This window comes from Podarcis raffonei, chromosome 4, assembly GCF_027172205.1.
Source record: "Podarcis raffonei isolate rPodRaf1 chromosome 4, rPodRaf1.pri, whole genome shotgun sequence".
Taxonomy (NCBI): domain Eukaryota; kingdom Metazoa; phylum Chordata; class Lepidosauria; order Squamata; family Lacertidae; genus Podarcis; species Podarcis raffonei.
The window spans coordinates 59,420,599-59,443,765 of record NC_070605.1 but is presented as its reverse complement, the minus strand read 5'-3'; the positions used below and the strand labels follow the sequence as shown (position 1 = coordinate 59,443,765).

Here is a 23,167-nt window from a genome sequence, read left to right as displayed (position 1 = left end):
TTGAAGAATTAATATTATTGCAGAAACCAGCAGCATTTGTACAGTGCTTTTAAGTATTCAAACCATTGCTAATCCGTACAACACACTTGTAAAGTAGACTATGTTCCCAAAATAAATGTTAAAAGACCAAGGCTGAGAATTAGGGTTTAGAGCACATTGCTCGCAGCTCAAGAGATCATGCTTCTTCACCTTGCCCCTCAGATTTAGAATCATACAGCACTACTTCAGTTAAATTTAAATATAAAAGCTTAACTGAAGATTCTTAAGTTCCTTACTAATAAGCTTGTATCTCATGTCACATTCGTTTTTTAAAAGTTGAATTATTTTATTTCAAGAAATAAGGTACAAATCCCTCTGAAGGATTCCCCAGTGAGAACAGTTAAGGTAAAGGTACCCCTGCCCGTTCGGGCCAGTCTTGCCAGACTCTAGGGTTGTGCACTCATCTCACTCTATAGGCCGGGAGCCAGCGCTGTCCGCAGACACTTCCGGGTCATGTGGCCAGCGTGACAAGCTGCATCTGGCGAGCCAGCGCAGCACACGGAACGCCGTTTACCTTCCCGCTGGTAAGCGGTCCCTATTTATCTACTTGCACCCGAAGGTGCTTTCGAACTGCTAGGTTGGCAGGCGGAGAACAGTTAAGTTAGTGTAAAAAAACCATTCAAGCCCCTCCTTCCTGCCTCTGGAAAAACAAAAAACAAAATAATACAGTAGGATGGCACTACACATAGCAATATAGGTTAGTAGAGCTATACAGCATCAACACATTCCTGCAACCTAGTGTGAGAAGGAGGCTTCTCCAGTTTCATAACTCTTCCACCTGACATATTCAAGACACAAGGGTGCCTGGGGAGACAAAGTAAACTAACTATGAACCTTTGCTTTAATACATGCTGATATCTTCAAATGAGGAAGAGAAATCATGCTTATGCTGTACAGAAAATAAGAGGAACCATGCAAGTTTTAGAACAGGAAATATGACAGGGCAGTTATGCAAGTGGGCTACTGCTTCTATTAAGATTGAGGAACCAGTAGAAAGAAAGCCTTCCTGAATCTTTAATAGATGGCTCTTGAAAAATATAGTGCATAATGCAAAAAGCTTGAAGTGAAAATGTATATTATGCAAAGTTGTGACTGACTTTCGGTGTACTATAGTACATTTTAGAGATCAGAGATAACAGCTAGTGGGAAATATGTCAATGTATTAATAGTGTTTGTGGGTGGGTAATCAGTAAGTGCTCTCTTTTGGTAACAGAACAACTTATCAAGACATGGCATGCAGTAAAATTAGTTAACTGAATTAATTATGTTCATATTATAAATATTATTTGAGAAAAAGAAAATTCATACAAACTGGGAACCACTTACAAGATACTGAATCGGAAAGAATATTCTAAACAATTTGGAGATGCATTTGTTACATCAATCTCAGGATTATTTTTTCATCACCTTAAAGGTTCCTTTACTCTTCCTAATTGTTTTTGTTACTTGGTTCTGATTGGGTTACTAGGAGGCTCCTATTTTTCCTTGCCACAACTACTCACCCCAAAGAGTGGCTGGGGAAACCCAGCCAGGTGGGCAGGGTATAAATAATAAATTATTATTATTATTATTATTATTATTATTATTAGTCACCTAGTAGGTGCAAAGGAATTGGGGACAAAGATAGAGATTTGCCTCAATTGTACTGAAGTATGATGGAACTGGGACGCGGGTGGCGCTGTGGGTAAAACCTCAGCGCCTAGGACTTGCCAATCGTCAGGTCGGCGGTTCGAATCCTCGCGGCGGGGTGCGCTCCTGCTGCTCGGTCCCAGCGCCTGCCAACCTAGCAGTTCGAAAGCACCCCCGGGTGCAAGTAGATAAATAGGGACCGCTTACTAGCGGGAAGGTAAACGGTGTTTCCGTGGGCTGCGCTGGCTCGCCAGATGCAGCTTGTCACGCTGGCCACGTGATCCGGAAGTGTCTTCGGACAGCGCTGGCCCCCGGCCTCTTAAGTGAGATGGGCGCACAACCCTAGAGTCGGACACGACTGGCCCGTACGGGCAGGGGTACCTTTACCTTTACCTTATGATGGAAGTAAGAAAGTTAGAGACTTTTGCTGTTTTTAACTTCTCCAAATTTCAGTGTAAATAACTGAAACTACCTTTCACCTAAGCCGTTATTTATTAATTGAAGTACTGGCATACCACTTTTTATCCAGAAAAAGATCACAAAGAGGTTTACAAAAAATAAAATAAAATATAAACAATAAACTTTAAAAAACTGAAACAAAAACAGTGAGACATCCTACAATATCAAATTATCATAAAACCTACAGAATCAGACAGCATTAAAATGTAAAGATCCATAGATGAGAACAGATAATCGTGTCCACCATAAACCTGAGCAAGTTTTAAATGGTGACAGAAGCTCATCAAGGAGGTAGCTGTCTGTGCTAATAGGGGGAAAGTGTTTCATAATTGGGGTGCCAGCACTGAGAAGACCCTATCCTACGTCCCCACACTGTGAATAACATTTACATGAGGGACAAAAAGCAGGACCACAGGCACTGTTCTCAAAGCCTCAACAGGTTGGTGCTGACAGAGGAATTCTCTCAGATACCCAAATCCCAAGTTGTTCAGAGCTTTATACATTATCAAAAACACTTTTACTTGAGTTAACTGAACTAATAGGCTGCCAGAGCACTTGCTAGAGGACTTGGGACAAAGATAGATTTCTTGCTCCCAATATGAATTGGGAAGCATAGCTCAGTGGCAGAGTATATACTACAACCAACCGCAGGTTTAACCCCTGGAACAAAGGTTTTCCACCTTTTTGGGTCCACGGCTCCCTTGACCAACTACATTCTTTCTGTGACACCCCTGTGGGGCTCAGAAGCCCAGTTATGTCACGCCTTGCCTCTCACCCTTTTTCAAACAAGTTCCCTTGTGGAGTGTTCTCTCAAGTCTCCTCTTCTCTCCGCTCTCCTTGAGAGTCCTCTGGGCAGCCACAGCTGCCACCCTGGTCTCTGAGCTGCCTCCCAAGCCCCAAAGAGAGGTACCTCCTCACACTATCCCACAGGCCTGGGAAGCACCCCCTGACCAGCACCAGAGGCACTATTCACATGGGGAGCTTGTAGCCAGGGCTGCTGCAACATAGAGCTGTGCAGGCCTTTGGGAGGCAGAGACATGAGAGGGCATCAGAGGAAGGGAGGGTAGGAAGGAACAGGACAGAGGTCAGTGTTGCCCGTGGCGCCCCTGACCATCATTCAAGGCACCCCAGGATGCCATGGCACACTGGTTGAAAACAACTGCCCTGGAATATCCATGATAAAGATTCCTGTCTGAAACCCTGGAAAGCCATTCCTGGTCAGTATAGGTAATACTGAGCCAGATGTCCTAATGGTCTGACATAAACTAAGGCTGCTTTCTATGTTCCTACTTCCTAGTCTGAGCTGAAGTTTATCTCTAAGGAAGACAAAGCAGGAATCTCTTCTGCTGTTTCTAACATTCTTCAAACATGCATTTTTTTAAGCTGTGGCAGGTAGACTACTGAGTAGTTCAGCTCCTTGGGAATGTTATTACACCAATCCTGCTTGACTCTGAATATTTCCTGCTTTGAAGGCCAGGTGGCGATAGTCATCCATGTGGTGGGCTGACACCCAATGAAAATATCTCTTGTGCAAGCAGAAATTCTGGTTTTAGCAGAAGTGCTCTGTTGGATACCACCCACATTTAGAATACGTCTGACCGAAAGTCACTAGAGTAATGTTCTTTTAAATGGAAATACCTGAGGAGGTAGGGTCTTCAGAGAAGTCTGGCAGTTCTTCAGGGGGATCACCGTAGAAAGAATTGAATTTGTGGCTTGATACTGCTGCTAGTACTGCACCCTGAATAAACAAAAAGCTAAAGTCACAAAGTGCACTATCAGTAATGTTCCCCCCAATACTATAGATCCTAAAGCCATCATTTTAAGGCCAAAGGGGATTCTAAACTTAGCACTAGCAAAAATAGTTGCTTGCTTGTAACCTGTATTCAAATGGTCACCTATGAATTCAACACACCTTTGCAGAGCGAACTCTGTGGATATTTTAATAGCCATTCTAGGATGAATCAGTTGAACCAGAAACTGGTTTAAAGTTCTTTACTTCTGTGAAGTTATGTCTGAAACAAAGGATTGTGCAATACCAGAGTAACCATTAAGCTTTATTCTCTGTAGCACAATTCCAAGTAGTAATATGTTCTTCAGCTGACTGAAGTCCTGAACTCGGGCACAATTGGCCTATATAGCCGGGCCCTCTGGTCCTCTGATTGGCTGATTCGAAAACTAGGAGATGGTGGGTTATCCCTGGTGGGGGATACTCCCCAGCAGCTGGCCACACAATGGAGAGGCCTTAGGTTCCGTTGCATTGAGGGCCTGCAGCAACAGGCTGCAACTGCTGCCCACCCAGAAACTGCGTAAATGGCCTATTACTGCTTTGCTCTGCTGAAATGCAAGTTAGTGACATCAGCTTGCAAATACGGCATGTACTTGGGCAGACAGACAAGAGAAGAGGAGACGCTTGGGAACTGTTCTATAACATAATGTGGATTTCATTGTTGCTGATTCTTTTATTCCAATTTAAATAATTCAAATTATGTGGCTATCCACATTCTTTTCATGAAGATCCCCCCCAAACAATCATTCCCCCCCCCAATATCATTAAGGCCAACAACTAGAATACTATTCTGAGAGTGATATTCAATTAAGTCATATTCAGAGTAACGTATAAGTCTGGCATGGATATGACTAACATTGGCAATCACCCTGAATGTTATTTTGGTATATTTTAATATAAGTAGTTTTCTTTACCTTTAACTTCCTTCTTGCATTGAATTTCCTCAGCTGTTCCACAGTTTCTGGAAGGTGAATCTTGTATGCATAGCGATCACGTTCCTACAAATAAAATATTGGAAACAATGAATTAATATCATTTAGAACTGTATTTAGTAAGAGTAAGCTATTAACTCAAACACATGTTCAAAACAAACATAAATCCCCTGAAAAATGTATGTTTGTAAGTTTCATTCTGAGCCAGGGCAGTTCTCAGGAATATCTCTCTTTTTTAAAAAAAGATATTTATCTCTCACAAAGTGTCTTGAGATAGCTCATAATCATTTAGAAAAATATTTAATAATAACCATTAGATAAAACACACACACACAAAAAACCAAGGAGCCATAAACAGAAAAACACAAGCTCAGAGTAGCAACTCAGAGGACCCTAAGTGCCCCTGAAATAAAATGATTCTTCGTTGCTGCCATAAAGTTAGGAACAAGAATGTGAAATTACAGATAAACAGAAGAGAATAATTAAGGATGGTATTGTAGATTTTTGACAAATATTGGAACATTACAAAATACCCCCTTAGAATCCATCCCTGGATGCCCTTTGACAGTTTGAGACAAACCTTCTCTGTGGCAAGACCACAATCACAGATTCCCTTATGAAAAAAGGTTAGTCGCATCCCTGATGGTTTTTAGGCAGGGAGTAAACCCTTTTTATTTTGTGTGTTTTTCTACAGTGTTTAGAACATTGACATTTTAATTTTTTCTATTCTTTTAGCTTCAAATATTAAATGTGCTCAAATATTTTTATAATGTTTTGTTTAAATATATTATTATTATGCCATCTGAGGGCTTGGTATCAATTCATACGAGTTAGCAACAGTCTTACCAAGATTTATAAACGTTGACAGATTTGGAGAGCTGCTGTTCTTTTACACCATTTATACTGCTTACCTTCAGCCAAGGATGGTTGAGTGCCTCGTAAACAGTTATTCTTTCAGCTGGGTCCAGCATAAGCATACGTCGTACCAAATCTTTGGCACTTTCAGAGATATGGCTCCATTGCCTTGGATTCATCTAGGTCAAAAACAGTAAGTTAAGCTAAGGCACATAACAGGGGTCTTTACAACAAAGAGTTCCAGAAGCATGCTGTAGATTGTTAAAAAGCTGGAAATGTCAATCCAAGTTAAAACATTTGTGCAGATTACTGCACAACTACTTTTGTAAGAACTGAAATAGTTCACCAAGTAATCTACCAGATCAAGTCAATTGAATTCTCCAGTATTTAAAAATACTGAACACTTTGAAATAGTGTAATTGCAAAATACTTCTCTATTTATTGCTGAATAGCCGAACTTAGACCTCAGCAGCAAGGGCCTAACTTAACACTATGTACAATGCATATAAAGAAACTATCTCAAGGACATTAAAAAAAAAAGTAATAAAAGACAGTTCAGGTGGTGGTGATTTAGGGTATAAGATATTTAACAAATCACCCACCCACCCATGTCGCTTTCTCTCCTTCATGAACTCCAACAGTATGTTTTTATGTATTTGAAACTTCATGCACTGAAAACAGTAACAGCAGTAACAGGATTTGGTATGCAAAAGTGAGGGGCAGGGAAAAGGTTAAGTATCCCCCCAGAAAAGAAAAGAGCAATTAGGGTTTCATTACTCATATTTGCATGCAATATTTAGCTAGTTTCTAATAAATAATAATAAATGTATGTATGTATGTACGCATGTGTTCAATACAAATAACATGTACACATTACATAATTCAGCTTTTTTCCAATGGAATCTGTTACCTAAGTTCAGGTTTCTTTGTGTGCATGTTTGAAGTGTACACATAAACCGCCATTGAAATATAAAATACATACTCAATATTACTGCAAACTAAGGACAATTAACTAAAGATGGTTTAATTCTCTCCAAAGTAAAGAAAATTTCAGCAAGCCACAAATGGAAAACACCCAACTTTGTGCAGCTTTTATTATATTAAAAAATGGTTCAGAATCACTTTATAGAAAGTGTTTTTGTTGCTCTTCTTTAAAAAAAACAGAGACTCCCCAGCTGATGAACTATAAACTAAAACCTAGTATTTGGCTTTGAAAACAGGTACTAGGAGTTTTCAAATGTCAGTTTTGAATGAAACTGTAAACTTGAAACTAGACTTTATTGTTAAACCACTGTGATTTGGAAACTATGTGGTTTCTAGCTCCTCCAAGTTTTCTACAAAAGAAGAACTGAGTAGTAAGGAAACACAGGACAGCTTACCCACAGAATGATTTTAATATGCTTTAATTTATGCGATTTAATGGCACCAACTTTATGTAAAAAGTGTTGTCATTGTTACCAAATGATATATGATTGCAACTCCAAAAATACAAACTAATTAATAAAATCAGAAAGGAGGTACAGTACTGTAAGAAGGCTCAATACTTGCAATGACCTTTTTAAAAAGTGAACATATTAAGAGGATTTATTTGAGCTCTTTAAAAATTATGGCACATTAACCTGGCTAACAACACTTCCAGTGCCATGGGCAGGGAAGCACTATTGTAGACTTCAGTGCTTACCTGCAGAATCAGGGGAAATAATGCAACAACAAATGACTAGGGATGAAGATTGTACAGGTCAGGGGTCTGCAAACTCACTTGCCGTGCTTTTCGTGGCAAGTATCCATGATGAGTGTGACAGGTCCTTTCATAATGAATGCCCATGACAAGTCCCAGCCCCCTTCCTGAACTTGGAGCTGGGAGAGGGGAGCTGCCTGTCAGGGAAGAGTTAGAGTTAGAAGATTCCAGTTTCCCAGAGGGAGAAAGCATTCCCCAAGGGGGGGAGGAGAGCAGTGAATTGAAGAGAAGAGAGCAACAGGAACAGCAGGGAGGGACCAGCTGTTCCCAGGAAAGGCAAGGGTTTAGTTCTAGCTCAGATTCGGAGGAGGGGAGATACAAGCCAGCTCTAGCCAGGAGGTTAGAAAAAAGAGCGGGAAAGCGAAGGGAAGGGCGCCTTCACCATTTTGAGAGTGGCTGGTCATGGAGAAGCAGAGCTCAGAAGGTATCTGAAAGAAGTGACTCCGAGGAATAATATTTAAGAACCGTTTATAAGAATGTTTTGGTAATACGCAATAAAAAGTTTTATAAAAGAACAAGAAGCATTTGTGTGGTGATCTGAAGAGGACAACGACCAGGCCTGACAGAATACCTTCTGCTCTGCGCCTCTTCACTATAAGGAAAGAAGAAGCCAAAATGGAGGGAGCTGTGGCGCCAGTTGGGCAAGGAGAAACCCCAGCGCTCCAGCTAACATTACAGGACTTATGGCAACAGAACTTACAGTTGAAAAGTCAAGTCGACATACTATCAGCAGCATTGGGAGAACATAGAGCCATGCTGCAAGCGACGCAGGGAGATAGAGTGAGTAAAACATTTACTGTACGTCCGCGTAGCTTCAAGGGAGAAAGCTCTGAATACATGGCTTTCAAGACAGAAATTTCTTACATAATAGAGATAAAGGATAAAGAATTTCAATCTGAGCAAGAGAAGGTTGTTTATGTGATTAATTTCTTGGAAGGGAGGGCTAAGGACTGTGTTATATCCCTAATATCTAGGAGGGATGCCGCCCTAGGAAATCTACAAATTTTTCTGCAGTATCTAGACACGATTTTCTTAGACCCTGCACATGAAACAACCACAGCTAGGCAGCTCTTGAGAATGAGACAAGGAAAGGACACTGTGGGAGTTTATTGGTCCAACTTTAGTTTGCTGGTGCAGAAATTAAAATGGGATCTGAATTCCCCAACAGTTGCAGCCCTTTTTAGGGAAGGACTGAATAATGAGATTTTAGACCAATTGGCCCAAATGCCAGAACCTAGTTCCTTGGACTCTCTGGTCCGAACTTGCCTGCAATTGAGCCTACGCGTGGAACGGAGGGCTAATGAAAAGAAGGAACAATGGCAAGCAAGAGGAGTTCATAGGGTTCGGTCCTTCAGAAACAGAGGAGAGCGAGGAGGAGGAAGGGGGGCTTAGGGGAGGGGGTGATGTCAGGGAAGAGTTAGAGTTAGAAGATTCCAGTTTCCCAGAGGGAGAAAGCATTCCCCAAGGGGGGGAGGAGAGCAGTGAATTGAAGAGAAGAGAGCAAGAGGAACAACAGGGAGGGACCGGCTGTTCCCAGGAAAGGCAAGGGTTAAGTTCTAGCTCAGATTGGGAGGAGGGGAGATACAGGCCAGCTCTAGCCAGGAGGTTAGAAAAAAGAGCGGGAAAGCGAAGGGAAGGGCGCCTTCACCATTTTGAGAGTGGCTGGTCATGGAGAAGCAGAGCTCAGAAGGTATCTGAAAGAAGTGACTCCCGAGGAATAATATTTAAGAACCGTTTATAAGAATGTTTTGTTAATACGCAATAAAAAGCTTTATAAAAGAACAAGAAGCATTTGTGTGGTGATCTGAAGAGGACAACGACCAGTCCTGACACTGCCCCTCTAGTTGTTCTGTACTTCCACAGTGCTCAGAGTACAACTGTTCAGGAGACTGCTGATCTGATTCATTCTTATGTGGACAAACTCCAGGCTTTTTATGATATTTTAATGCATCAAAATACATTTTACAAAACTGCAGACTTCCTTTTCCTTGAGAAAAGCAATTACTATAACGTACCTTGTATTTTCCTTTGATAATGCCTTCAAATAATCTTTCCTTTGTTCCATAAAAAGGCAAACAACCACTGAGCAGAATAAAAAGGATCACTCCACATCCCCACACATCTACAGGCTTTCCATATGGCTCTCTTTTTACTACTTCTGGGGCCATAAAATGAGGCGTTCCTACCCGTCCTGAAGGAAAATACAAAAATGACTTTAGTTTCTGAAGATGGAGCTATGATCTGAGCAGCTTCTACTTGGAAAAAGACATGGTGGCCTGTAACAGTTCTACCAGTGCAGTAACAGCCCATGACACTAGAAGCTTGGCTGATCTCAGTGGCCTGGGGCCTGGTAAATACACCCCTTTTCTCTCTCCTCCTCCTTGCTTTGTCTCCACTGAATGTTACATGACATGAACACAGGCGTCCTGGCTTTAATTGAAACAGAATAGCAAACTGGCAACTTTTAAGGAGGGGCCTCAAACGCATGCCTAGAAGGTTTTTTCTCTCCCCCACCCCCAATTATACATGATTCATGGCAAGGCTAATAAGTAGCTCAAGGATTGTTTATTTAAAAGGTGTTAAGACAGTCAAAAGACATTGGGGGAGGTGGGAAGGTGATAATAATAATAAAAAATTCTCAGGAAGGGAACATTCTCACCATGAATCCTCTTTCATTTTGACTGTCATAAAAACCCCTCCCTCCCATACAACCAAGAGAAGTGAAAGTGTTTTTAGGTAGTTCGTGCCTGAAATGTTAATTAGCCATTTTGAGCTCCATGGCACCTCTTTTGAAACACTTGCATTTCTTACCTCCAGCAACAAGTCCCGATTCCCCTAATTGAATAGCAACACCAAAACCACCAAGTTTCACAGGTGCCGAATTTTCCTTTGAGGCAAGTAGCACACAGTGCGGCTGAAATGACAAAAACCCCTCTGATATTTAATTTAAAAACACAAATTTTTGTATAAACAAAACATTATGACAACAGAAAATAGGCTTATGTCTTTACAACAATCACAAGCACCATATAAATGGCAAAGTATTCTTGGTGTAGGACTTCAACAGAGTTAGCTAGGCTTTAGGTATTCACAAAAATACAACACACATTTGGTAATGGTATTAAGGCTAGAAAGAATGTCAGTTGACATTAATGGATGCATCAGCTGAATAGAACCATGGTTTTGGCACGCGATATCGGGACAGCTGAAAGCGGGAATTTGTTGAGAAAGTAATTTTGTTATTCTTGTAAATTTCTGTTCTACCACCAAGGAGAGAAGCACCCAAAACCTGTTAGAGTTCAATCCAGGGATGGCAAGCCTCCTTCTGATGGCATATGTGATGTCATGTTTAGGGTAGGGAGACATACATTGAATTGGCTACACAACTGAGCACCCTCTGGCGAACTCAATCCTGCAGCCTATCCCTGTAGAAAGCAGGGCTGAAGTTAGCTGATGGGCAGTAAGTTCAATCCTACTGGATTGGCTGCCTGACTGAATTCCCTGTAGGGAACTCAATTGCAAAGCTGGTCTTTGTATATAGCAGCTTGTCACTTTGCTGGCAAATCCCATCATGCTGCGGTTTGCAAGTGCCTGACAACCAGGTGGTTGCTGAGTGCTTGGGACATGTTGCACAAGGAACTTTGACAACCCACCCATCAACTGTCTAGTATCAGGTGGTTTCTTGCCCACCTGTTAAAGATGGCCTATGGGGCCAAGGAATGATAACGATCTGGCCCCTTGAGTCAAAAAGGTTTCCCACTCCTGTTCTAATCCCTCACAAGAGTTTCACTGAGTTTGTTATTCAATTTAACCAGATTATTCTTCCACTAATCTGGTTTAGTTTTCTGCGTAGCACAAGCTCAACCAATGAAGAATATGTACAGGAGGATAAGGAAGATTCTGTGTAAATCGTCAGCCTAACCTATGTTTTCCAGAGGTATCCGGCTACTTCATTATTGGCATAAATACGACCGTTCACAACAAGGGATTGGTTACTTTGTTAGGTTTCCCTACACTGATGGTATGGTGCATTTATAAAAATAGGTTTAGATGACAAATGGGACAGCACATTTATGCAATGTAGGGGCACACTGGTCACAAGAAATGCTGCATGTAAACATATTTCAGGTAACATCTTATCACATTTTCTTAATGCCAAGAACCTCAAAAAAAGAGAATAAAGTTAAAACACAGATTTTTATTTTCATTTGTTTGTGGTGGAGGACTTGTGTGTTTTTGTGATCAACATAACACACTCAACCAACAGAAGCGTTATTTCCCTAAACCTATCTGATTTTATTCCTAATGAAAATTTATTGTTAGTTCACCAGAGCAAATCCAAATTTCAATACAATAAAAGGCAATTAGCCTATTGCCTATTTTTGTAGAGAAGTCTTTAACTGAACTTTAGGAGCAAAAATAGAAATTTCTGTGTCAACTTGCATACCACACTTCTGGCTACCTGCAGTTAGTGCAAAAGGCATTGGTTCAACTGCTTACTGGGACCTCTTGAAGATACCATCTCATCAGGAGGTCTGTTCCAAACAATGTAGGAATCAGGCCTTTAGTGTGGTGGCAACTATTCTTTGGGACTCCTTCCTATTACATATCAAAGAGGCACTGTCCCTATTATCTGGTGCAAAAACAGAATTTACTAAAACAAGCAACACACTTGTTTTGAGCTGGAAAACTCTTGCAAAATTCTATTTGCATGAATTCTTCTGTACCTTCTTTAAAACAAACAAACAAACAAACAAACAAACAAACAAACAAACAAACGAAAAGCTCTTATAATATGTCTAATTCCTTACTGTTAAATTACCTTTTCACAACAAGTTCTCATTTTGAGTATGTTTGATTCAGTAGTACCCCTTATTGTTTTACACCTAGCAAACGTTGACAAAACCAGTGCATATTTTGTCCATCCACTCCTGTGACAATACTCCTCTGTCAATCACATCTAACCTATCCACGGCAAAATTCACCACACACAAACAGTGATCTCATTTATCTCAGCTGCCCGTCCTTAGGTTGCCAAAATAGCATGATCATGCACAAAGAGGAGGTATCAGCAGACTTTGGGGAACTACAAGTTTTGCAGAGGCACGAAAAATATTTAGGGGAGGGAAGTTGCATTCTGAGGTGGACATACCATTATCGATTTGACATTTTATTTAGACATTATAACAACAATCAGAGGAATAGCTTAAATGGAAGATTGAAGTATGAAATTTGACAGCATTACTTAGTGCCTGGAAAAGGATTGTAGGCAATATTTCTTTCACCAAAAAAGTAATTGTCTCTCAATAATCATTAAAACATTGGAAGTAGGTCCAGGAAAACACACTACCCAACCACCCTGTAAAGTATCCCCTTCTGCTGCCTTAACTCTGATTAAGCTTTGCCTCATCAGCAAGCTAAAATCATGGTTAGAGCTAACTGGGATTTCTTTTTAAATGTGCTTTTCAGCTATGGCAGCTCTCTTATTAGAATGTGTTTCTGTGTTCCCCTGTATTTAGTGCTCATATTTTGTCCTCCACCATATCCCAATGTGTGTTTATATATACCTGCCATTCCCGCGGTGCATCTTCATGCACCAGAGATTTCTATTACACATAAAAGCTCATCACCATCCCCCAATCCTCCTACAGATATCTGGAGGAAAGCACGAAAGACTAAAATAGCTGATGAAGCCGATTCTTACCAGTTTAAAACAACCCTAGTCACAACTTTCTAATAAGACAGACTTCCTTTCCTTCCTTCCTTAAACACAAGTTCTGAAAGCAGAATTCAGTAGAAAAGACTCCGTCACTAACCCAAAAGTGAGTATTTCCTTTTATTATAGTTCAATTTTCTCATATGTTAAGTGTAGAAAAATAGTTTTATATTTCTAGTGCAACTTTCTTGAAAAGCACTTTTCTCAAGAACATATTCTACTTTTCTTTCACATTTTTTTTCTTTCCTTTTAAAAAGGCAGAGAAATGTTAAGACTGCCACCTGGATAACATTCACAAGCAACTTTATCAAAGTAGTAGCATATATTTGAAACAACAGGCAGTTTAGGATTTGCTGCCGAGGAAGTGTGAATACAGCACAACCTCATTCATGGCTATTGAGGAGTAAGCCCCTCTGAGCTTAATGCTGCTTGCTTCTATTAAGAGAGAGAGAGAGAGAGAGAGAGAGAGAGAGAGAGAGAGAGAACACGAACACCCACACACCCACAGACACACAGACACACAGACACACACACACACACACACACAGAGTATAAATATATAAAATGTGATATAAATATATAAAATGTGACACACTAGTAAAATTACAAATCTAAATCTTTCAAGGTTCATGTTTTCATTTTCAACAATGAAATCATACTCTAAACTACAAACACAAAGTAGAATTTGATTTCCCATTTTGAATCCACCCTTAAATAATCTGAATCTGTTTTTATGGTAACAAAGTCATTTTGGAATGTCACTTTATTATGGGCTCAGGTATCAACATGAAAATATTTTTGCAGGAACTCTCAATCAAGTTAATGCATGGGGAAATTCTCATAGACACAGATCAAGCATATTGCCAGAAATCATCTATCAGCTTCCTAACAAGATCTTTGTTCCATTTATAACATTTCTTTGCCTAAACCAGGTGTGGCACCCATGGCTCTCCAGATACTGTCGGGCTCCCATCAGCCTCAGCCACCACAGACAGTGGGGAATTCCAAATAATTATATTTGGTATGTAAACAAGATCTGCTTCTTACATTCCTAAGATACTACTTAGCTAATATCAAGGCACATTTTGTATTTTTGATTTTTTTTGAAACCACAGTTTGTTTGTTTTTAATGTGCCAAAGGAGATTTTACGTACTATTTGTTTATCACCACTTGTTATCAATGCAATCATCTAAACACTGGGGATACTGGATGGATATCAGATTTTATAGGAAGCCTACTTTTTGCTCTTTCCTTACTTTAAAAAAGGAGGAGAAATAAAAGGAGCAAAATGTTTGCATAAACAAAGCAGTTATAATTGCAAACTTGCTCATAAATAGTTTCTGGGTGAAGACCCTATTTTGCTGATTTTATGCATGACTAAAATAAGGCTTATGACTGAAAAGCTTCTGAGTTTGTTTGAAAAGTTAATCAAGTTAATTCCACACTGTACTCGTTGCACTGTCTTCCATTTTATTCCAGGCAAAGTGTAAGTGAAGATTTACTAAGAATTTTGACTTCCATACCGTATGCACAAGAAAACCCCAGCGAAGAACATGAATTTTTCATTTGCTGAAAATGAAACTGGAAAAAACTCCACAGAAATGCCTGTTACTTACTGTGATACGGAAGAGAAATCACTGTCTTTAACTCTACTATTTTCATATTCGGTCATTTTTGTAATTGGATTGGTTGGCAATATTACTGCCCTGTATGCTTTTCTGGGCATTCCTTGCAAGAAGAACTCTATCCATGTTTATTTGCTTAATGTTGCCATCGCAGACCTCCTACTGATCTTTTGTCTCCCTTTCCGAATATACTATCACATAGCCCAGAACAAGTGGCTGTTGGGCTTGATTTTTTGCAAGATTATAGGAAACTTATTTTATATGAACATGTACATCAGCATCGTACTACTAGGGCTTATTAGTTGGGACCGTTATGTAAAAATTAACAAATCTATACAACGCCCTAGAGTGTTAACAGCAAGACGAAGCGTATATTTGTGTTGTACGCTGTGGACAGTTGCAATAATGGGATTTATACTGATGGTTGTTCAGTCTACCAGGAAGGAAGATAAACATTCATCAAAATGTTTCCATTACAGAGAAAAGCAAAATGCAAAAGTGGAAGCAGGTGTTAATTATATTCTTGTTATAATATTTTGGATTGTTTTCATTCTACTGATTCTGTCGTATGTTAAAATTGCAAACAATCTTCTGAAAATTTCCAAGAAGAGAACAAGTTTTCCTAATACTAGAACATATGTTGCCATTGCAAGGAAATCTTTCATAGTACTTATCATTTTCACATTATGCTTTGTTCCTTATCATATATTCAGATTAATTTATATCACTTCACAACTACAAAAAACCTCTTGTCACTGGCAACAGATCATTCACAAATACAACGAGATTACACTAGTCTTCTCATCATTTAACAGCTGCTTAGATCCAGTTATGTATTTCTTAATGTCCAGAAGTGTCCGGAAAACTGTACTTCAACTGATTTGTAAGCGACTTCATGTGGATTCAAGTGTGAATGAGAGTACTTCAGAGACAAAACAAGGACATTCTTTTCAAGATAATTCAGAAATCCCAAGTCACCATTCCAGAATGCATCTTAATAAGATTAACAATTAACATATATTTCTGCTCAGAAGTAACTTCCATTTGAGTTCAGTGAGTGAATAGGATTGCAGCTTAAAGTTAACAAATCCTGTCAACACAGATAACATTTTTGCATGATCCTAGTTTTAGTTACTCTCATGCAGAACTTCCTTAAGAATTCGCTTTGGTAACCACATATATAATTTTGTAATAGCTAAGATTTTTAAATTTAAGAGTAAGATTTCTGAGAAGAAAAAGTAGTAATAGCTGTGGATTCAGTAGACTTTTGAAAGGGTGTGCATGTAAAGTATTTTAGAAACAGAAAGTAATCTCCCCACAAGACTCTTGTGTATGTAATGATGTTTGCTAGCATTGAATCTCAATAACATTTTATAACTGTACTGCATACTATAGACTTACATTAATTAAAACTATTTGTGTCAATGGATTCCAAACTATTGTATCTATATACCGTCCACATGCAGACACGTATCTCAAATATTACAAAACAAGTTTAGTGTGCTCACTCAATTCTTTTCATTTTAACATAAAACATAAAATAAAAATTACCTTATAAAGCAGGAAGAAAAAAATGATAAGAACCTAGCAGAGTAAATATGCTTAGAATTACACGTACAATGAATTGTTAACCATGAATCCTTAACAATGAAATTGAAACAGAGCGGGTAAAAATTCTATATTGCACTTTCCTGATTATGGCTACTAACCTGTTGCCGACACTACTGAATTAGAAATGATTGGAAAGCACTCTGTATTGCCAAGTGTGGGTGCCAAGCAGGCGATGGCTGAGGATCCTTTCACAGCTATGTTTAAAACGGACAGTGGCATGTGCAGGTTGCCATGCAAGAATGAAAAGGCTGCACTTAATATTTGTCTTCTAGCTGGTTATTCCTAATTACACATGCCTCACATATAGTAGAACCCTAAAACACATCTCTGTGTTTTGATAATATTAAGATAAAATGAGAAAAATGGTAGTGCCTTTTGAGTGGGTTTGGGCATTCTAAGCCCCTGCAAGTGGTTAAAATCTCATTGTGGTGTTCCTGAATAGAGAAGAGTCAGATACTGTATCTGGTTCCTCTGATCTCAACTGAATAACACTATCAGCAGCTGACTGCTTGAGTCTGCATTTGTTTTTGTAAGCAGCAGTCTAAGTTAGCAACCAAAATTTCCTGAGCCACAATAATTTAAATGATTGTTGCATGTATTATGGATGTTTTTATCGGTCTGCTTGTAACATGCATTGCAAAGTTCACTTCCTAGCAGGCTTCTATACAGTATAATATGTCTAGAGGATGACCGTAAATAGGTGAAATGGTGGCTCCAACATCACAACTTATGTTGGGGTCTCAGCCCATAACTGGATCCATTGCTGGCAAAATTATACAGTGGTACCTCAGGTTACATACGCTTCAGGTTACAGACTCCGCTAACCCAGAAATAGTGCTTCATGTTAAGAACTTTGCTTCAGGATGAGAACAGAAATCGTGCTCCGGCGGCGCGGCAGCAGCAGGAGGCCCCATTAGCTAAAGTGGTGCTTCAGGTTAAGAACGGTTTCAGGGTAAGTATGGACCTCCGGAACGAATTAAATACTTAACCTGAAGTACCACTGTACAATGAAGAACCCTTGCTATGTCACCATGGAGGTACAGCACTGGACAGCCACAGTCTTTTAGTCAAAAAGGACTAAGTGAACTTGAGACAAAGTGGTTATCCAGGAAGGTGGGTAGAAGATGTTTCATGTTGCAGAGGTTAAGCAAAATAGGTTTGCCTAGCCCTAGCTTGCCATAATTCAGAAGTTGCTTTATCTGTAGCAATCAGAGACACTGTTTAGTCTTTGGGCCTATAAGCCCCAAATTTCCAGTTCTAAATAACAACATACATGCAGGAAATAAGTGTTCCCATACTGTACCATGCCTTTGCTAATGTTATTTATTTCTTTGGCTTCAAGTAAGAACCAAAGCTAAAGAAATACTTACTATTTTACTTATTACATTGCCTCTAAAAAGGTTTAAAATTAGTGTTGAATATCTCTCTGGTAAAGCCACATATAATCCCCAATGTATCAATGCAATTAATTAAAAGTGCTCAATCAAAATGCAGCCATAGAAACTCTCACTCTACTAAATATAACAACAGAACAGACCTTTACTCTCTATTTCTGTTCAGTATATCAATACTAATGCTGCTATTCAATTTGCAAACACATGTACAAATACGGGGTGGGGGGAGATAAATATAATTTACAATTAAATCTTACTGCGGAAAACACCGAAGCAATTTTTTTTTTACAGATTACAGAAACCATTTACGGGCAGCACCATACAATATTTTCATTTTTATTTGATGTGTAGCAAAACACTGCTAAATAAAGAAGATTTTCATCAAATACTCTCCAATGCGGTTCAAGAAAAGCAAGCTCAAAACTCCCTTCAATGCAAGGAGTTAGTTGAAGAGTTCTTTGAATTCTGGCCACAGATTTAATCAAGTTATTTTGACTCACATGTTGTTAACCTAACTTGTGTCACACAGCAACTATTTTTGTTTAGTGGTTAGAAGCACCCTGTGACTTTTGCACCTTCCTGAACAAATTAAAAAAAGTTTGTTGTGCTTAGTATTGTAGAAAACATGGAAAGAGAAAATAAAATTTATTCTAAAGAAGACTGCAGAATACATGCAGATAAGAATTATTGCTTAATTTTCCATCTCCAAAATCCTACCCAGACATTTAAAAGTCTAGCTATTACAAAATCATATAAGTGGTTACCAAAGTCAAATCTTAAGGAAGATCTACACGACACTAACTAAAACTAAACTAACAAATACCAGTTAATAGTGACCAAATCTAATTCCTAAGCATCATAAAAGCTTCTGTACATTATTTTTTGGGACGCGGGTGGCACTGTGGGTTAAACCACAGAGCCTAGGGCTTGCCGATCAGAAGGTCGGCGGTTCGAATCCCCACGACGGGGTGAGCTCCCGTTGCTCAGTCCCTGCTCCTGCCCACCTAGTAGTTCGAAAGCACGTCAAAGTGCAAGTAGATAAATAGGTACCGCTCCGGTGGGAAGGTAAATGGTGTTTCCGTGCGCTGCTCTGGTTCGCCAGAAGCGGCTTAGTCATGCTGGAAACATGACCCGGAAGCTGTACGCCGGCTCCCTCGGCCAATAAAGCGAGATGAGCGCCGCAACCCCAGAGTTGGTCACAACTGGACCTAATGGTCAGGGGTCCCTTTAACTTTACATTATTTTTATTATGTATTACATTACATTATTATACAGTATAATGGTATTGCAATTGTTTTCAATATGTTTTTTGTTTTAACACTTGTTGTTTGCCACCCTGGGCCCTTTTAAGAGGATGGGTGGGATAAAAATGTAACTAATAAAATATAATTCATCATCATCATCTGAACCTTTCATGATTTTAAAAAAAATTCTAGTTGATAGCTTTAATAATTTTTAAACAGTATTACTGTTCAAAAAATATATGCACATTGACAAAATGCATTATATAAATGTTATAAATACATAAATAAAAGTTATGTAATGCAACAGCATGTAGAGTTTTCTGTTTTAGTGCAGCAACTCCAGGAATTGAAAGGACACTACAGACATGGATTCATCACATTTTCATTATGTCCCAGTTAAATCTGACTCGCAAGTGTTCTCTGTTTAATTCCTTATAACTGTGAAACAAGACTGGGTTTCTTTGATAAGGCCTTACTCTATGTCTTAACACAGCTGAAGATCAAATGTATTCAAAGGAATCAAACAGTGACACCTAGCTTATGGCATTAGGGAACACAAGCAAGCAGAGATCTGTAATTTCCACATTCCACATATTCACAATAGCTGAAGGTTTGCTGTTAAGATTTATAAACTATTGTAAAGGAAAAGGAAAAGCTTCACAATAAATAACCGTTTTTGTTGTTTTAAAAAATAACTGTCACCTTTGTATGATACAAATTCATCTTCTCTAATCTTTCCATGTACCTACAATCATGATAGGGCTTTACAATCAGTCTAGACTCTATATTAATAACTGTCAATATGAGCAGAATATAGGGTGGTATCCAACACTAGTCCTACTCAGAGTAGATCCACTGAAGTCAATGGATAGGACTAAGGTTCAATGTGTTGAATTCAATGAAGTCCTACTTAGAGATGACCCACAGAAATTAATAACATGTAGTCATATCCATCAACTTCAATGGAACTATGATTAAAACTAGCATTGCATACTACCTACTGATCTCAAAGGGTCTACTCTGAGTAGGACTTAGTTGAATACCACGCATAGCATTTATTTAAAATTAACTAACATGGAAGACAAGGGTGTGATTTTGTGTGAATCAAGAGATGAATTCTATTAAAGTTTGACTACATACTTTTTTGAAAGAGCATATGACATGTACTTTACATTAAAAGAGGGTAGAGTAAACCAAAGAGGACTTAACAAGCTAAAGCAATTATCCTTTGATTATTGTCCAAGATTATACTTCTAAGGCTTTCTGGCCTCACAACCTGTATTTTCTCGCCTCCTACAGTAGGTTAATGAATAGTTTACTGAATTTCCCCCATCCTTATATCATACCCCTAAATCAAAATAACCATAAAGTAATTCTATACCCCTTTATTATTGTGTAGATTATAGCATTTTTGTCTGGATAAAGAGCAAGACCAAGTTGCTGCACAGATAAGGTTTATTAAGAGGCATAGCTTTTACAATCAGCTCTCTCCTTTCAGTCTTAGAGCTGATGTGTCACCTTCCCTAGCAAAGTGACTACATAAACATTTATCTCCAGCAGCACTTCACTGCTGCTGTCTACACATTAGTCAGAAAGTTCCCCTTCTCTGTGAGCAAAACTCTTAAGAGAGAATCCCCCAGAATCTTTCTTCATACACGGCTAGTGGAGTTTAGAGATGTTTGAGCAGGGATTAGACATGTGAAAGTGTGGCTTCTAAATCAGGTGTGGAGAACCACTGGCTCTCCAGAAATTGCTGAACCACAACTTCCAGCATTTCTGCTTGCTGGGTCTGATGGGAATTTTAGTTTAGCTTTCTGGTGTGCTAAAAGTTCCTCACACCTGCTTTAAATGTACCAAATACTCAGCAAAGAATGAGATTTCCATAAACCTTTTATTAGCATTTATTAGTCATTAAATAAAGTTTGTACAGTCTACAGAGCAATTCAACCTCAAGTACTATCACGCTTACTGCAAAAATATTGAAAACGAAGCGAAAAGGAAACTATAGTTTGTACCTGTAATACTTTAATAGGAACATCATCACTGGCACCAGAGATGGTATAAAGGCAGTTCAGAAATATCATTAGAAAGATAAAACAAATAATGAATAATATTTAGGGACCAATCCACTCAAATGTGGGCACAGCACCCACACATGGGCCCAGGTTGCATGTGATGCTAAACCATGGTTTAGCACTACATGCATGTGCTGGATGGAGCTTTGAGCAAACCTTCAGGCTCACAAGCCCCCCTCCCCCCATGCACACCTGCCCTCTCCTGAATGGCCAGGAACTTGGTTAGCATTTAGTTTCACTATCCACTAATCCTAGCTCTCTGTTGCCAAAGATTTAAAACAAGCGGGCAAGTTAAAAAGCCAGCTTCAAAAAACACGACTTGTACTGAAACAGACTAGTTTGTTTTAAATCATGCTCTCTGGTTCCAATTTAATAAGCCAAGATTTGTGCAAAATTATCTAAACACTGCATAACTCCTTGTCCCAGTCAAGTTGGAGGAGAAGAGGGAGGAGTGTGAGAACTGGAGGCTTACATGGGTTCGTTCTAGCTCATACATGTGGTATTAAAGCATGGTTTTAGCATTACTTGCAAACAAGCCCATTGAGTCTCACAGCACTAATAGAGCTCTGTTTTCATCATTCCCTACCACAGTAGTACTGACATTTGTAGGTGCACGGGAGCACGGCAGAGCCTTGGAGACCTATGCATACCTTCCACATTTTCACTAAGCCCTCCCTCTTTGTGCCATGCAAGTTACTCAACTGGATCAAGCCCTATGTTTTATGAAACATTAAAAATGCGTATCATCAAGGGTCTACAGAGGCCCAACTGGACTCTCCTGTGCATTGAACCTGCACTCAACTGGAACAATAAATAGCAGATGTTATGGAAACAAATGAATTTAATACATAGCCTGTGGAACACATGGATTTATTGTAGCCTTATGTTCTAGCTTCTATTTTAAAGAATGTGGCTGTGGAGATAAATACAGCAGCAACGTATTTTAAAGGATCATAAATTCAAGGCCAAAAAATGTAAAGACAAAAAAAGTGTGTGGTGTGTATGCATAAACGATTTGCTAATTTTCAGCATTTTGGTAGTTGTACCAATGATTCTGGAAGTCCCAGCTGCTAACAGGTGCTTTACCTTCCAAGAATGGGTTAAACTACATGGCAACAAAGAAAAAGGCAGATAATATAAATGCCACACTTTACTGTTAACACAGTAAAGGGTAAATATTTTTGTGATGTTAATATGACTTACCTTCACATCTCTGTGAATTATGTTATTATCATGACAATAGCGTAGTGCTTCCAGTATCTGTCTCATGTAATGACTGCAAAATCAAAATATAAATAAAATTATTATAGCTTTACAAATATAGCATAGGAATTGTACTCAGGTTGTTTTTGAGACCATTTTAAGGTCCAAGGCTACAATCTTATATACACTTTACTAGGAATAAGCTCTGTTGGATACAGTAAGTGTTACATTTGAGTAAACCTGGGATTTCACCACTAGTCCCTAGAAAGAGCAGACAACCTCCCTCTCTCAGCCAAATGGATTATCAATTGACAAGGAATTGGAGAGAAAAAAGGTGTCTTGCCAGGTGTCATCCTGTAACCAACCACAGATATGATTTATAGACTTCTGCTGCCCTCCTAGACTTATGGATTAGTGCACAAAATATCTAAATCCAGTGGTTCATTTCCTAGTTTCCCTCCATAGCAGCCCTTTCTGCATGCAGTATCTACTATTGGATCAAGCACTAGCATATGATGTATGCAACATGCACATATTAGCTGCATTTGGACTTTACATTAAGCTATGGTTTAGTGAGACACCTGCTTCGAGGCTCACACCTTATTTTTAACTATCAAAGCTAATATACTTCTTCTCCATAACACTGTCCAGTTCTTTATTAAAATCAACTCAACTAGTGGTCATCACTACATCTTATGGAAATTAATTCCCTGTTAATTATGCACCACATGCGAAAACTTTTCTCTGTCATGAACGTAGTATATGTATAAGAATATATATATGAGAGAGATTAATACTAGGGTTTTAAGGGAGGAATAATATTTGTTTATTCTGACTAGATTAAAGTAAAGGTAAAGGTA

The 23,167-nt window shown here is 39.0% G+C and overlaps 2 protein-coding genes across 12 annotated transcripts in view; one reads left to right on the top strand and one right to left on the bottom strand.

Moving 5' to 3' along the window:
• The window catches only part of CASK (calcium/calmodulin dependent serine protein kinase), a 127,027-nt gene that overhangs the window by 47,954 nt on the left and 55,906 nt on the right, over nt 1-23,167 (bottom strand). For all 11 annotated transcript variants that reach the window (XM_053386883.1, XM_053386882.1, XM_053386886.1 and 8 more), the window contains 6 exons: nt 22,308-22,380; nt 10,250-10,352; nt 9,454-9,629; nt 5,757-5,879; nt 4,828-4,911; nt 3,766-3,865 (listed from right to left, as the gene is read on the bottom strand). In XM_053386883.1, the coding sequence (XP_053242858.1) occupies nt 3,766-3,865; nt 4,828-4,911; nt 5,757-5,879; nt 9,454-9,629; nt 10,250-10,352; nt 22,308-22,380 (659 nt within the window). The remainder of the gene's footprint in view (nt 1-3,765; nt 3,866-4,827; nt 4,912-5,756; nt 5,880-9,453; nt 9,630-10,249; nt 10,353-22,307; nt 22,381-23,167) is intronic.
• On the top strand, nt 13,073-16,209 carry LOC128413083 (probable G-protein coupled receptor 34). The gene is made up of 3 exons (XM_053386894.1): nt 13,073-13,260; nt 14,087-14,175; nt 14,635-16,209. The coding sequence occupies exon 3, from the start codon at nt 14,682-14,684 to the stop codon at nt 15,792-15,794; it is 1,113 nt and encodes a 370-aa protein (XP_053242869.1). The 5' UTR covers nt 13,073-13,260; nt 14,087-14,175; nt 14,635-14,681; the 3' UTR covers nt 15,795-16,209.